The sequence below is a fragment of the Pecten maximus genome, chromosome 13, assembly GCF_902652985.1.
Source record: "Pecten maximus chromosome 13, xPecMax1.1, whole genome shotgun sequence".
Lineage (NCBI taxonomy): Eukaryota > Metazoa > Mollusca > Bivalvia > Pectinida > Pectinidae > Pecten > Pecten maximus.
Genome location: NC_047027.1, coordinates 13,567,645 through 13,583,302, shown reverse-complemented (window position 1 = coordinate 13,583,302; position 15,658 = coordinate 13,567,645). Strand labels below are relative to the sequence as shown.

Sequence of the window (15,658 nt, the reverse complement as noted above, 5' to 3'; positions counted from 1 at the left end):
AATACATGTGTTTGTAAACACCGAACATATGTTTAAAGTCACACTTACACACTAAATATCACCAACTTCGCCTGTTGAGTCGCGACACATCAAAACTTGAATTATTAATTAATCAATGTGTTTAGATTTCAAGTAAATTGTATTATAATTCTCTCAACTGCCATAATTAAATATATTTTTTAGGAGGGTCAGTAAAAACGCAACATACATGTTTCATTTTGTTAAAAATGTTCGAACGCCGAAAATAAAAGGAATTACAGTCGCAGCATAATAATTATGAGAAGAAATTTTATAGTCAGTTTTCATTAAACTGGATTTTTTTTTCTAAACTCACATTTTATTTTAATTAATTGAAATGTCCGCCATACACTCATTAACAAATGTATAGGAAATAATTTTGCATAACAACAGAACATGTATTTTTTCGTTCAGCTGAAATACCGATATAATGTTATAGGGCTGATCCATTAAATAGTCATCATCAAAGAATACCTACTTTATCTAAAGCAATTAATTAATTATATGAGTCACAGGTAAAACCACAATAATGTATGTCGAAAATGAAGTCATTATATTCTTTAGACATTATGAAGCTGTGCTACACAAATATCTTTCAGAAGACAACAAAACGTTACCTATCCATGAGTGATGACTATTGCTATAACTAGACAGAGGGCCAGTTTTTATTCGAAGAGTGGCATAGACATGCCGATCTTAAAGGATGAAAGGAATCACTTGAACAATAGTGATCATCACAGAACATCTGTCAAAATTCACTTAAACCGACACACTAGATAATACTAACACGTATTGTGAAATATCCAACCTAAAAAGATAAGTCATGTATCGTCTAGATGCCTGTATAAACTTGTGTTAAGGCGAAATGTGTCATTAGATTTACGCCTGCGATATTTGAATGTGTTTTCTGATGGGTAAGTTCAATAGTCAACATAAGTTTTTTTTATTGTGTCAATTTTTGTAAAGACGCAGCAAATCTTTTTCTAACCTATTTCAAAAAATATATTTTGAATACGCCGGAGCCGTTTTCCTAAGGTTTTGATACTCATTTCAGTTGGTTGGACAAACTACAATACATTATCCCTTACCAGTATGTCGATGTACTATGGTATATATTAGACAGACCTAATAATTTAACACTTTCCTATTAGTTAGGTGAATACGATCTATAAATTATAGAGCGCGTTTATACAAATTACTATTACAATGTAACTAATAGAAAATGTTAAGATAACATGTTGCCCATGATCATTATGCCAATGAGGTTTAAATAATAGAACAGCACTTTCACGTCATTTAATTATTGTTTTATAGTATCAAGTAATTAAGTGTGTATAGCACAATGTATATATATCATTTATCAGTAATGACTCGTTTTGAATGATTATTCATTTTACCATTATTTGTCGCAGATTTTATGACTAATTACAAAGATGAAGTAGTAATGTATGCTAACAAACATTAAAGCCTCATTTAGTACAATAAACTGACGTTTACAGAAACCCTACATAATTCAATAAATATGTAGTCAGCTATAAAAGGCAGGAAACCTTAACATGGACATCTAAGGTAACGAACAATGGACATGATACAGAAACGAAGACAAAGTAATGCGGTTACGTGTACCTATCACGGATAAAGGTACTCCGTGTAAATCCGTAATAAACATTCCTCATTTGCATGAAATTTATAACTAGTCTCGTAGCTTTAAAATAAAGCGTGTTTTCAGAAAGATAATATTATTTTACAGGTTCACACACTTTACTCGGCAACATTGTTGTTCTTCTTGTCAGCCTTCAATGTAAGTAAATACAGTGTTGTAGTTTTAAAACGGGCAATTTTGCTGTATGTAAAATCTGGTCTATAAAACTGTATAACCTCATATATAAGTTTTGTGTTCTTTTCAATGTCTTCCGTTTTGACTTTGTCAATATTCTCCAGTATTGTCTGACGTCACACTCGATAGTATCGAAATATTGTTATTCATTGGTTCTTAAACAGTTACATAAAAATTGTCATTTTGAATATCATTACTCACCATCATTATTCTGCTTTATCGATGAATCCAGTTCACATACAGTTCATATGCACTTAAATGTTAATAACTAAGTAACCCACAATACGCCGTATCTATTTTAACGTGCAGCAAAGCAACGGTATGAACGTATACAATATAATTGAACGAAATATGTTAATCACCAGTAAAGAAATTATTTTATTGTTATAGCTCAGTAACCCACTGTATCTACTTAAGTTTAACGTGCAGCAAATCAACGATATTAATGGATACAATAGAATTGAACGAAATCTGTTAATCACCAGTAAAGAAATAATTTCCGTGTACTAGCTTTATTTGCATACTGACGTAATAGTCTCGTGTGTAGTTGTGACAATAACATGCACAACAGCGTATCAAGTTTACAGATACCATCGCCCTTCGATGTTTACGTTGTAATGGAGTCACTCAACCGCAACTATGTTCCGGTATTGAACACTGTCCGGATGGAGAGGTAGGTAGAATATTTTGTCAGTGATATACACATTTTTTTATTTTCATGAGTCACAGAACATTATGCGTTATCTATTGTATTGAAGTTATTAAATGTTAATGTTACATTTTTCATGGGTATTTTAAAGATTTTGCCTGTTTCTTATATTCTTTATTTTTTTCATTTTTTTTTAAATAAGGAGCATATTCTTTTTTTTATTCATATTAACTCAATTTTCTTAAAAATACAATAATGTCTTAATAATACGTACATTGATAGAAAAGAAATATACAAATATACAAATATACCAGAAATAGTAGATGTAAGGTTCGATCCTATTACGAAGATTTGTGATTATTATGTAAATGAGTTTACGCACCATTCCGTGACTGTCCTGTTGTTTGTCACAGGACTGTTTACCCGTGTGACGTCTCATTTATCGTCCGATGTGGGAACGCGCTACTACAAAAATGAGCCTGTCTGCTCACGGGTTATGCAAACTACTACATTATTAGAGGATATATTGATAGAATTTGTCTGAAGATGATAATGCATTCTAATTTCAGATTTGTGTGACTGAATCCTATCGAACTGATGAAGGAAAAACCTTATTTAACGTTGGATGCATGTCTACACAGGTAAATATACCAGCTATGATATATACCATGGTACCATCGGTTTCCATATATATATTCGCCAGTAACCGAATCATCCAACAGATTAGTGACATGATCAATTGACAAACTTCAATAGCCTAAAACATACACAGAGACTGTACAAAAACATCCTGTATTCCGGGTTTTAGGGAAATTGATAATCGGTGAATCATACTACCTGAGGCAGCAAACAATACAGATAAACTAAAATAGCATAATCTTACTTTGATAAAAATAACTTTAATCAAAACGCGCTATGATATCATCTCTTTCTTTTTGATGTAAAAGAGCTGACAATATAATTCTACTTTGAAGTTCATTAATCGTTGCAACATAATTACTTCTTACTTCATGCCCTTCATCCTTTTGGAAATACGTTTTTTTATGCAGTATACTTGTTTGATATCTAAAAATATCTATATCTTGTATTTCAATTGAAGAATCCCTAGAATTCCATTTGGATATTTTTTTAAACATATTTTGAGAAAATGATAATACGAATGAATTGATGACATAGTGTTTGTTGTTTTATTTTATATGGAAAAGAGATGCTCATTGACTCCCCATGGAAACAGTTCCGCCAATTTTCAAGACACTAATGGAACACATGTCCAGCATGTATGTACAGAGTGTTGCCATGGTGACCTGTGTAACGCTGCAAGGTGTGGTGCGGACGGTAAGTCCTGTTGTCTTACGGACGATAACTCCAGTTCTGTTACGGACAGTACGTTCCGTTATGTTACGGGCGGTAAGTCACGTGGTTTTATGGATAAGAAGTACTGTTGTTTAGGGTCAGAATTATGGGAAAAGAATATTTTATTGATACAATCCAACCTAATACCGAGCACGGAAACTACTCTTCAGTGACACGTGTCATATATATAAATATATATATAGCAACAGTGTTATATATATCAACAGTGTTATGTAGATGTAGATCAAACACAGAATAAAATCCGAAATCAAAACTACTTTGATACCTTTTGGTGAAGTGATGACAGGTGATTAAAAGCACCACTGAAGTTTCTTTGCTTGTTTTATTTGGGTCTAACATCCAGGGTTATATGACACCAATAGAAACAAAACTAAGAAAGACAGATTAGTTAGGAAAGAAATGAAAGATTAAAGATCCAAAGTGTTTCTATGAGAGCAAAAATTCTATGTTGATCTCCTCATTGTTCCCTAATTAGAATACACGAAAGAAAATCCCCGATACATCAGGGAGCTTAACTTTAATTACCTTCTATGTTCAACATGCACACTGAAGTAACACCACAAAAACAAAGTTATACATTATGCTAGGATATATATATAATATGAGCTGAATATGGAGCAAATATTCCTGGGATCAAAATAGAGTAAGTTAAAATAAAATAACATTTATCTTTTTGGAGGGATTAGGTGTGTACATAACTATATGTTTAATCTACAGTTACACTTATACCGAGGGTTTAAAAAAATAAAGGTTTCTGTATACGAAATGAAATATTGATACAGGTCCAAGTTTGTCTTGTGTTCTACGATTAACTTGACAATTTTCATACAAATCGACCATTTTTTTATTCAGGATATCCGCAAGAAAGAGGGCCTGTATGTTTAACTTGTGCTCAAACACGTGACCCCGCCGAATGTGACGTCATATCAGTTTGTGCTCAAGGAGAGGTATATACAATTCACACATGAATATGGAAAGAGGAAGTTTTACCAATGAAGATAATATCATGTTATTATTGGAACATCCTGAACTATTTTCAGTATTATCCTATATGTCATTCATATTATAATAATTAATTCCATAGGCATAACATACCACAATAGAAACGAGTCAATACATAATGATAGTATATATGTATTAAGGGTTACAATCGATGACAAAATCATTTAGAACTCGCTGGAAAACACAATTGAAGCTTGACGCGGAACACAGAGGTTGAACTTCTTGTTTTAATAGCGGTTTTAACGACGTTTCGTGCAGATCGAGATACCCCTTACTGAATCTGATATCGATATATATTGTATATTATTTAGATACGTATACATTTCAAATACGAATTGTCTAATCAATTGATTAATGTACAGTGTGTAACATAAGATTTCCTGCTGGTTGTCCGGAACCTGTGGCTCTGCTACATTATATTCATACTACTTAGGGTCCCCAGGATTCCCATAGATACTTTTCCAGGGTTGATGATTACTGACCAGCCGGTTAATCGGCACATATTGAAACCCTTTGATAACTGGGGTTTTCTCCTCTGTGACCCACTCCGATAAAAATATCTTCATATTCAGCATTGATTTTGTGTCACCCTTGGGTGATCAAGTTGTGTACTATATGCTACGCATTTTTGAAATGTCAAGAGCCACAATAGGCATACTCAGCAGTTGCCTCCCCCGGAATAGTCGAGTTGTTTACCCTTGCTTAGTGTAATGTGGTATTTCATATCAAAGCCAAGACTTATTTGATAATATAGTACGGTAATCAACATGCAGACACATTCTGGGAGGTCCGAGTTGCATTCTACGTGAAAAGATAACAGCCCACCCGACAACACCATCACAATAACAATTACCCTCCCTGCCCCTCTAGAATAAAGGAAGTTTCCATAGCCCTGAGTTACCATTTATGTTATAATGCTTACTATTACAGCATCACAACTTCTTCCTTACTCCTAACGACGGTTAACGACATATAACATAACAATATATAATCATTTATCTCTCGGCTAACTGGGTATTTCAACATAAAACTTTTTTTCATGTCCCTCTACTTACCTTCACACAATGTACTTCAATTTTAAATACAAAAATAATGTCAAAGAAGTGGGCAATCGAAGGGAGAATACCTCCGAGCTTTTACATCAGATCGTGGGCAATTTGAACAGTTGATATTTGTATAATATGTCAACCTCTGTTGGAACGGAATAACGTAAACGGCCAACATGAATAGATCACATGCTTGTTTCTGTCCTCTAACCACCGGTTCCGAGTATGTCGGTTGAAACTTAACATGAAGGACCATGAGGAAATATCCAACTCTCACAGAAAAACAAACCCTCTGCGACCCAGGGAATCCTGATGTCTGAGTTAGAACAGAACGAAAATTGGGACAAGAATTCGCAATTAATACCATTATAGATTTATTTTAAGTTAGATACAACAGATCTAGACAACTCCCTATTCTTCTTTCTCTTCCTCCCTCTCTCCCCTGTCATTCATTTACTATAACCCTTTTGCTCATTTTCCTACATTTTTCTCGTCCTCTGAAAGGCCGAAATAACGGAACAAAACCCGGTAATTACAACGTTGATACCAATTAATTAAATGGAAATTGATTTGGTATCAGATTATAAAATATATTACAGGCAGTAAACAGGTACAAAGTCGAAATCATTTTCTTTCAAAATGAACGTATATAAACAAGAAGAGGTTTTTTTTTGTAACAAGCATTCCCATTGGCTTAAAAAGTTATCATCATGACATAAAATTGTAACGTCGCTTTTGATTAGATGATACAGCCGCGTTAATTTTCCTAAAGAGATAAAAAGCCCGCCAATAAAAGAGTACTTACACAGGGCTTGTGTTCTAAGGATTTGTAGGACATGACTTGCTTCGTTATTCTGTTTTCGGTTTTCGTATGGCTCCAAAACATTACTCACGTCAATCCTTAAATTATTTTATTGTAGGTTTGTCACATTGAAGAAATCTACCAGTTTGGTGATACATTTTACAAAACTAGCTGTGTACAGAATACTGTAAGTACTCTTCTGGTATTATTTTACTTTATCGCGGAAATGTTACATCACTTCAAAGTCGTATGATCAATTTATAAATAAGAATGCTCGGATTTGGATTTTTTCCAATTTGCATTGCCTTCAGAAATTCAATGACATAGAAAACAACTCATTTGATTGATTCAGTTGTAAAACAGCTAGCTATTGCAATTCTTGATGTATAATTAAATAAATGTATCTCTAATGTTGACTGTTGAATAAAGGACCGGGAATGTGCTCCCCCTCCAGTATACAACCCAGTAGAGATCGGCAGGCGGGCTACCCGACGTGGAAACTGTTTCTTATGTTGTCCGGATGACCTCTGTAATACCAAATGTAAATTAAAAAGTTTTATTGTTTTTTAGAATTAAGGAAAGGAACTACTCGGAAAAGTGATATCCGCAAGGGTTTCTATTTCCACATTTTTCAAGACAAAAAAAAAGGTATAATAATTATAAATAAATCTATTGTAGAACAATATAGTCGATCATGTGATCTGCGCAAATATACACTCTCTTTTTGTCAAGACTCCCGATGGAGTCGCGAAAACTACATTTCCTGTAATACTCGTCCTTAACGAAGACGTTAAACCTGTCAAAGATCAACTGATAAATCTCTATAAACCAGATAGGTTATTTGTCCATTGTAAGGTAAATAGTGTTATGTATAGCAAGGGCTTTGCGTGAGTTTTAAGTTATCAAGATAGTTTCGTGGTAAGATCTTGTGTATACCAAATATTTAATAGTCGCTGTCATAATGAATTAGAGTTTTCTTTTACGGAAATTATCAAAAGTATAACTGGAAACGTATGTTTTGTTACTTTTCTTAGGCAATGCAACTCCATCGTTAGTGCCATCAACAACGCAACCAACAAGTCTGTCACCAACATCACACCACGGTAAACATATGTATATATTGTTAAAACCAAAATTGAAGGTATATAACAATATAAGAGAAGGTGCGTTTTCGTATAATTATATACAAACACCCATATATGCAGATTGTACACCGCCTGCTTTTAATATAATTATTCATATATATACTGAACCGGTGCTCATCTACTGTTTTTAATATTATCATATGTATAGAACCAGTCCGCATCGACTGTTTTTAATATTATCATATGCATTGAACAGTCCACATCGACCGTTTTAAGTATAATCATATGTATTGAACCACTCCTAAGCGAATGTTTTTAATATAATCGTATGTATTGAACCAGTCCTCACCGGATGTTTTCAAATTCAATAGGATGAAGAGAGCAACAGGAATCGGCCAAGGGTCAGCCAATAACTTACCTCTTAATAACATTGAAATCATTTAACGAGTCGATAAATCTTACAGTACAATTGCACAAGTGGGTTTGATGACTATTCTTCAAATAAATCATGTTCAGGAAAGCATTACTATTTTTCCCTTTCAGACAGACGAATTTTACAAATACGGAACGTTTATTTATTCCAAAAACTGCAAAGGGTGTTATTCATTTGATACAAGCGAATGTTATTTATTTGATAACGGGGGCGCAACAGAAAGGGAGAAGTTATTAGAACAGTTAAGTTATGTGATTTACAGAAATGATGTTAATTTTTATCATAGTTCTACAGTGCCACTGACATATGTTGCATTGTTTGTGTTTTACAGGGTCTAAAGGAACCGAGTTTTTCCTGATGTTTATGAGGAATTTGAACTATGATTACTCCCGTATCACTCTCAGTACTACTGTTACATTTTCTGCTCCTGAAGCACAAATCCAAGTGATTACAAGTTTGAATTCAACATCAAAACTTGTCTCTGGTCCAGCCAACCGTTTTGATATAGACGCCAATTTTACCATGCGACATACTGGCAAGACAAACAAAGGGATCATTGTAACTTCAAACATACCAATATCAGTCACGGCTTCCAATTTTTTTAATTGCTGTGTGGCGGAGGATTACCTGGCTCTACCGATAGAGTCTCTTGGTGTATCTTATATCGTGGGTACGTTTAGGTCAACCAGTACTTTCGGGGGCCAGTTTGCAGTCGGAGCGCCGTACGACAACACAGTGGTTAATATTACACTCAGTTCCCCAGAGGTTTACGTCCCCTCCAAGTATCACAGAGAAGGAGACACAATCACCGTTGTGCTTGACAAATTAGATACGTTTCTTCTAGATCCAGACTATTACACTCTTAAAGATTTGACGGGCACTCGTATCGTTAGTGATAAACCAATAGCAGTAGTATCTGGACACCGATGTTCTGCTGGGCATGACTACTGTAACCATTTAGTGGAGTATCTACCTCCCGTGTCTAAATGGGGGTCAAAGTTCCTGGTTCCACCTCTCAGAAGTGCTAGAGCTAGTTACATCAGGATTGTCACCTCTGAAAACAACACTAATATCAATGTCACTGCAAAACTATACACCAAGCATTATAGTATATCTAATTTCACTGATATCGTTACACTTCCATACAAGCCTTACGTCGTCTCCAGTGACAAACCGATACTCGTCCTGTTGTTTCCTATAAGAGAATCAATCGGGATGACCATTGTGCCATCAATAGACCAGTTTTCACATGGCCCTGTGCTCATTGCGCCCCCTGTTAGAGCCTCGGACTTTGAAAACTTCATTGTGGTGACAATTCGGCATAATGATCAGTCCGAACTAATGCTCCAATCCGTTAGCGGGACCGACTTGCCAATTGTTGGATATCAGAAATTCACTGATGTTGACGGCGAGGAGTACAGCTTCATTTCAGTCACATGCAACGATAACCAGACCTGCTCTATTTCAGATACAGATAACAATGTGACATTTAGTGTTATTGCATACGGATTTAGAAAACCGTTCAAACATATAAAATCAATAGAAACGTATGCTTATCCCGGAAATCTTGGTGTATTTTAACTGGAAAAGATGAAATTTCGCTATAGAAATATATCTATTTTAAATTTGATCGATACAATATAGTATTTTGAATGGTTGTGTGTTCTTTATCTGTTTTTCGTTTGTAGACCCATGATCAATATGGATTGGGATAGGGATTAAAACAAAATTAATGTGAAGCATCTTTTACCACATACATCACGGTCATGAGCATGGGTGAAAGACGAAAGAATATACATACACAGGCAATATTCTTTCAAGTGAAATTCATATGAAAAATATTGAGGTGACATTCACATTAATTTCATGTGAATTTCGTCCGTTGGTTTCACTTGAATTTCAGGTGAATTTCACGTAAAAAAATATTCGTGTAAATTTCATGTGAAGGAATATATCTTGATGTACTTTAATCTTAACGTCGTGCGAGACATCCAATCTATTCTTTGACAGGGGATATTTATAACCATCATACAAACATGTCAGCAAACGTGACCTTTGTTTGGCCAATTTCATGTCTAGAATAATATGATCAAATGCGTATGTTGTTTACATTGTCACAAAAAGGGCCTTAATAAAAAAATATCTAATACACAATTAATCAAGTCCATCCTTTCTAATACAGACTCTTGCCTTGATATTAGTAACAGACATATATTAACAGTATTGATAGTATGACATAATCTACATCGGATCCGTTATTCATATTTTTTTTAATTCTTCATCTTCCTTCCTTTTTGCGTCTTCCTGTAGTTTCCTTTCGCGTTATCTTACCTGTTTTGTGACGTCATTTAGGATCTGGACATTTGGAAATACTGGTGATAGATTTTGTGAATAGTTCTTTCATTTTATCTGATTCTAGTTAAACAAGGATGGGCCAGCTTTTTAGTTCTCATATGCTTTTGTTCGCTTTCCTACCAAAATAACTTCACCGTTTCTTTCATAACTATGTTTGTAACATAACGTAAATCAGTTCTTGAAATCAAAACTCCTTAACCTTTTTTGTATTTTACAAAATTAGTAAATATTTGTGTAATTTTTAGATATGGAATCAAAACATCCACAAATATATACACGTATAGCAGAAGGTAAGCATTTATTATCTGACAACTATTAATAACTATGATAGTGCTATGAAATGCAAATTAAGTTACCTAAGTGTAAATAATTAAGTTGATTCAGCGGTGTTCATTTTCCTAAAGGTATATTCCAAATATTTTTACTATACAAATTAATAGAGACAAATTGACTTCGTTGGTCGGAGAACGTTTTCATTCATTTCAAATAAGTACTAGACAGTCATCGTTAATAATATGAACTCAAACTCAATTCATATTTTAAAGAATATTTTATTTTTGAACAAACATAATGTCATCATAATCAATCCATATTACAACGAGCAATACTCTATAGGTCATCGTCGTTTTCACAGGAAATGTTTATCCATCTAATGATGAAGTATTTTACACTATACTGTTGAGTATTCACTGTAAAAATCACTGAACAAACACATACTTAAAACCTATTTTACCTTATCATATATGAAACTGATTTTAGATTTTGACAGTTACTCGCATATATTAAAATGTAACCGTATGTTTTAAAAACATAAAAGATGAGTAAAAGCATTTTAGGCGTACCTTTTTCATTCAAAAGAAATATGAAGTATGCAAAAAAGTTGCCTCCCTTTTCACATCAATTTTGCATTGGTTGATAATACTTAGCATTTTAATATCTGAAGTTGACATTGAAATAACTCGTTGTTAAAAGAATCAATAGTGGCAGGCAACATAATGATTATAATTATAATTATTTTGAGGAAAACTATAATTGAAACAATCTGTCTAATCAAATGTATGAAGATGGCTGTATTGAAAACTTTGGCAAATCATCAAATCAGAACAACATATTATGCACATCATGTGTTCTAGTCAATATTTAGCATAATTATAATAAAGATTCGAAAAAAGAGTGATAAAACAACAACATTACACATACAACAATGATGTTTGTTATGGAAACATGCAGCAAATGATATGATTTAGGTTTGTAACATTATTGACGATCTTTTTTTTTTCAATACTCATATACTACTTCTTTATGGCGTTAATCAAAACAATAACATTTGCATGAATAACAGTAGAAACAATGCGTACTTTACACGAAAATTGTATAAAAAGATAGTATCTACATGTGTATGATAGAATATTTGGATGAATTTTGTCATGGAAATTACTGGCCGCAATGCCAAACTTTCAATTCAATGCAAATATAATTAATTTATTCATATCTGTTAACAAGCTGTATAGTACTTCTGAATCATATTAGGAATTAAGTTCTTGAACGCAAACTTCACAAGACTACATCGAACATGTCTACATTTCATAGACAAAAAAAGATATACACAGTTGAGTATCTGATCAAGCTACAATTGCTCCTCTCTTTCTTTATAATAAGAAACATACTCGGGACTTCAATTTTTTAAGATGTTTACGTACATGATCAACATAACAGAAAACTGTAAACGTTTCCATTTTGCCGCGCTAAATTCTAGCACAGGATTAGCAAAATGAGTAAACGGAGTCACCAAACATTAATTAATCAGCGTAGACATTATATTTCGGAATTATTTCAAAATAAAAAGTGTTAATTGAAGATAATCCCCTAGATATGCACCTGGGCATTTACAGAATGTAAACGTCGGACTCATTTTGTGGGATATATTATCAGCTATAAGATCGTTTATTTTTCAAATCAATTGGGGGAATCGCGTCCGTTGATATATTTCAAATAAATCCATGCTCCGGAAGATATAGGTAGCTGTGCTGTTTGTATAATGTTTACGGACTGAATCGAATTTATCAGTGTAAAAGATCAAAATGATGTCCTCTATAGTGAGGTATAAGAAAACATTATCGCAATATTTCGGAATAGATTGTGTTATGCTCAAAAATAAAAAAAAAGTAATGACTTGATTGCATTGAAGTTTTTTATGAGGTTATTTGACAATCTCAATAACTCTGCATGACGAAAGGTATTGGCTATACCTGTTATTCCTCGTTATCGTATCTGGTGAAAGAAGGAACTGAATATTTCCTAAATCATCCATTGTTGTATTCACCCATAGAACATACGTGTTTAGCTTTTCTTGGGTAAACGATAATATAACTATGCAAACATTAGGCCAATTGCTCTGTACCAGAAAGCAAGCATATATTTTCAACATCTGTACCAAACCCTAAACAATGCAAAAGATGCCCGACTCCCATTGATAATGTTTGTATGAGCAACGGCTAAAACAATGCTGAAAGAACTTACAGGGAGGATAAGAGGAACTATTTTCTTGATATGTCTCACTGTTCAATTTTCCAAGATACATATCCTTAATGTGCTACAATAATAGGCTATAACTGTCAGTCTAATATTATTTATTGTTTCATTGCAGATAATAAAATAATTTTCTATTCCATGGTTGGTGCATTATGCATTTACTGGTAAGCTCAATGCTGTAGGCACAGAAGCACCTTTAATAAAGCAGAGTAATAAGGACATATATCACTGATTGTTTTAGGAAGAACCTGTCAAACGGCGAACTCGTCTACAGTGCCATACTCTCTTTAATGTATAATAATATTAGATCATTAATAATGTATTTTACCTACAATATATATTTGATAGGTTATTGATCATTTCAGCAATGCACGCCTTCTGATGGGAGTATAAAAAGCAGAAATGGCCATAAATACGTGTCGATGTTAACGTTGTAACCTGGAACTTTGCTTATTAGTACATATGCATTAGTATATATTAAAACAAATGCCATAATTTATGACATCACCATATTTTCCGTTCTGAAATTTTGTCCGAATGAGTTGATGTGTCACATAATAATGAATTAAATCACATGAATCATATTCATGTTGTTGTAAGATGATACACAAAGTCGAAAATGTATCATCATTTTGCATTTATGAATATTTGTGGAGGTTTTTTTCAAATCAACTGTCTATAACAAATAACATGAGTCATCACACGATGCTGACCCGGTACACTACTGTTATTTAAATTATCGTGCAGTTTTGATAAAATATTTCAAGATTATTTATCATCGAAAGAAACGCGTTTCTATGGATATGTGTCACAGACGCATACACGAAAATAAGTGTTCCAAAAGTGCAAACCGTAGTCGGAAGGAAATTAATAACAATCATGAATAACAAAAACATATTTGCATTCATCTATGAACATATGTGCATCTAAATGATAATAGGGATGTATTGCATTTGCATGTTTCTCGTGCATGTATTGCAGCAACAGTGCCTTTGTAGTTGAAATTGTTAAACAAATAGATCTTTAAATTCCGCCAGATGTACAACCTACCTTGGATGCTTTTACTAATCTTTATCAATGAATACCAAGTCTTTAATTGTTTTTTGTACTTTAGATGTTAGGCTTTCGAAACTATACTATCGATTTTAATGTTGATCCATATACCTCGAAACTATATGAGGCGGGTTATATGCTTACTACACCGTAGTGTTTGGAGCCAGTATCGGATACGAAATAATTAGATACACTCTTGATATATAAAGTGGCGTATTCTCATCGATTTATCACTGAAACACGACATCAACAGTGATGCGTTTCGGTTGATATGATTTTGGCAAATGCAGCTATACAATATATGCCTAACTGAATTACATGGGTTTGATTGAACAATTTCAGACAAAATCTGTACTGATGTAAATAATCATCGTTTTAACGACACCTTTTTCTTATCCCATGATAACGATTATGTTTATGTCAGTATTTCACGACACTCGAGGGAATGTATTAAATGTAATTCACTGTTTCTGTTTTCAATATGGCCACCAGAAGTCGCTAATAGTTACCGTAAGACATCGTGTTCTTTTCTGAAAGACAGGCCGGGTAGCAATCGCATGTCGGGCGATAATCATTCTGAGACTGAAATGTGACGTACGCCGGGAGTCCTTGGGGCGAGGAACGTGAGGAAACTGAAAAAGTGGGAGATGCCTGCCAATCGGAAGATGAGTATCCAGACATTGTTGATGGCAGTAGGCGTTCCTCTTCCGATTGTACCATCTGTGGATATCCTGGCCCCAATTCTGTAACCGGATACAGCGAGCCGCGATCAAAGGGAGATGAAACTTGTACGTACCGCTCAATTGGCAACAAGGAGGAGACCGAATCCCGGAACTGCGTGTGATGCAGGAATCGACTATCCATTCCAATACGGGTATTCCAATCCAAGGATGTTGAAACTGATCCTGACATTGCCTTGTTTGATTCCATAATCTTTCTGAAGTTGAACTTATAAGTGTATCTTTTCCCTTGAATCTTTGTAATTATCATTTTGTCGTAGTAATATCTTAAAGCTCTGCTCAATTTGTCGTAATTCATTGAAGGCTTGTTTTTACGCCTCCCCCACCGCATGGAAACTTCCTCTGGATCAGTCATGCGGAACTCGCCGTTAGGCCCCTCCCACTTAATGCAACAGTCGTTTGCTTCGTCTGTTAAGAGTTCCAGGAGGAATTGCCACAACTTTACATGTCCGCCGCCTAAAACAGAATGATATAACTACAGCACCGACACAACAGAGGAGAACGTCTCCTGCTTCACCGACATAACAACCTATCTAAACCTACCCATAGTACATTATACCCATAAAACCTAACGCTCGAAAAAGATTAGAAACATGGGCCGTGTTACTAAGGACTGCTATCGACCATAAAAACTGCATTTTTGTGCAATTTTAGCACCATTTAGGATTCGCAACCAAGAATCATCCTAAGCTACGGCAAAGTTCAGTAGAATAGCATTTCCTTCTAAACATT

The 15,658-nt window shown here is 34.2% G+C and overlaps 2 protein-coding genes across 2 annotated transcripts; one reads left to right on the top strand and one right to left on the bottom strand.

Moving 5' to 3' along the window:
- The first annotated feature begins 850 nt into the window (after window positions 1–850).
- LOC117341207 (IgGFc-binding protein-like) lies at window positions 851–11,682 on the top strand. Its single transcript, XM_033903067.1, has 10 exons — window positions 851–932; window positions 1,769–1,819; window positions 2,443–2,528; window positions 3,074–3,145; window positions 3,710–3,839; window positions 4,731–4,825; window positions 6,847–6,915; window positions 7,158–7,269; window positions 7,763–7,831; window positions 8,578–11,682. Exons 1-10 carry the CDS (start codon window positions 917–919, stop codon window positions 9,825–9,827), a joined length of 1,950 nt encoding a protein of 649 aa, XP_033758958.1. The 5' UTR covers window positions 851–916; the 3' UTR covers window positions 9,828–11,682.
- Window positions 11,683–14,684: 3,002 nt separating this feature from the next.
- LOC117340459 (DNA-binding protein D-ETS-6-like) lies at window positions 14,685–15,281 on the bottom strand. Its single transcript, XM_033902218.1, has one exon. The coding sequence runs from the start codon at window positions 15,279–15,281 to the stop codon at window positions 14,685–14,687; it is 597 nt and encodes a 198-aa protein (XP_033758109.1).
- Between the last annotated feature and the right edge of the window lie 377 nt (window positions 15,282–15,658).

Excerpts from the sequence above, each read along its gene's own strand:
- LOC117341207 (XM_033903067.1), top strand. Across the intron at positions 3,840-4,730 it reads TGCAAGGTGTGGTGCGGACG|GATATCCGCAAGAAAGAGGG; the intron begins GTAAGTCCTGTT and ends TTTTTTATTCAG. Across the intron at positions 6,916-7,157 it reads CTAGCTGTGTACAGAATACT|GACCGGGAATGTGCTCCCCC; the intron begins GTAAGTACTCTT and ends TGTTGAATAAAG.
- LOC117340459 (XM_033902218.1), bottom strand. The coding sequence starts at position 15,281 with ATGACTGATCCAGAGGAAGTTTCCATGCGGTGGGGGAGGCGTAAAAAC.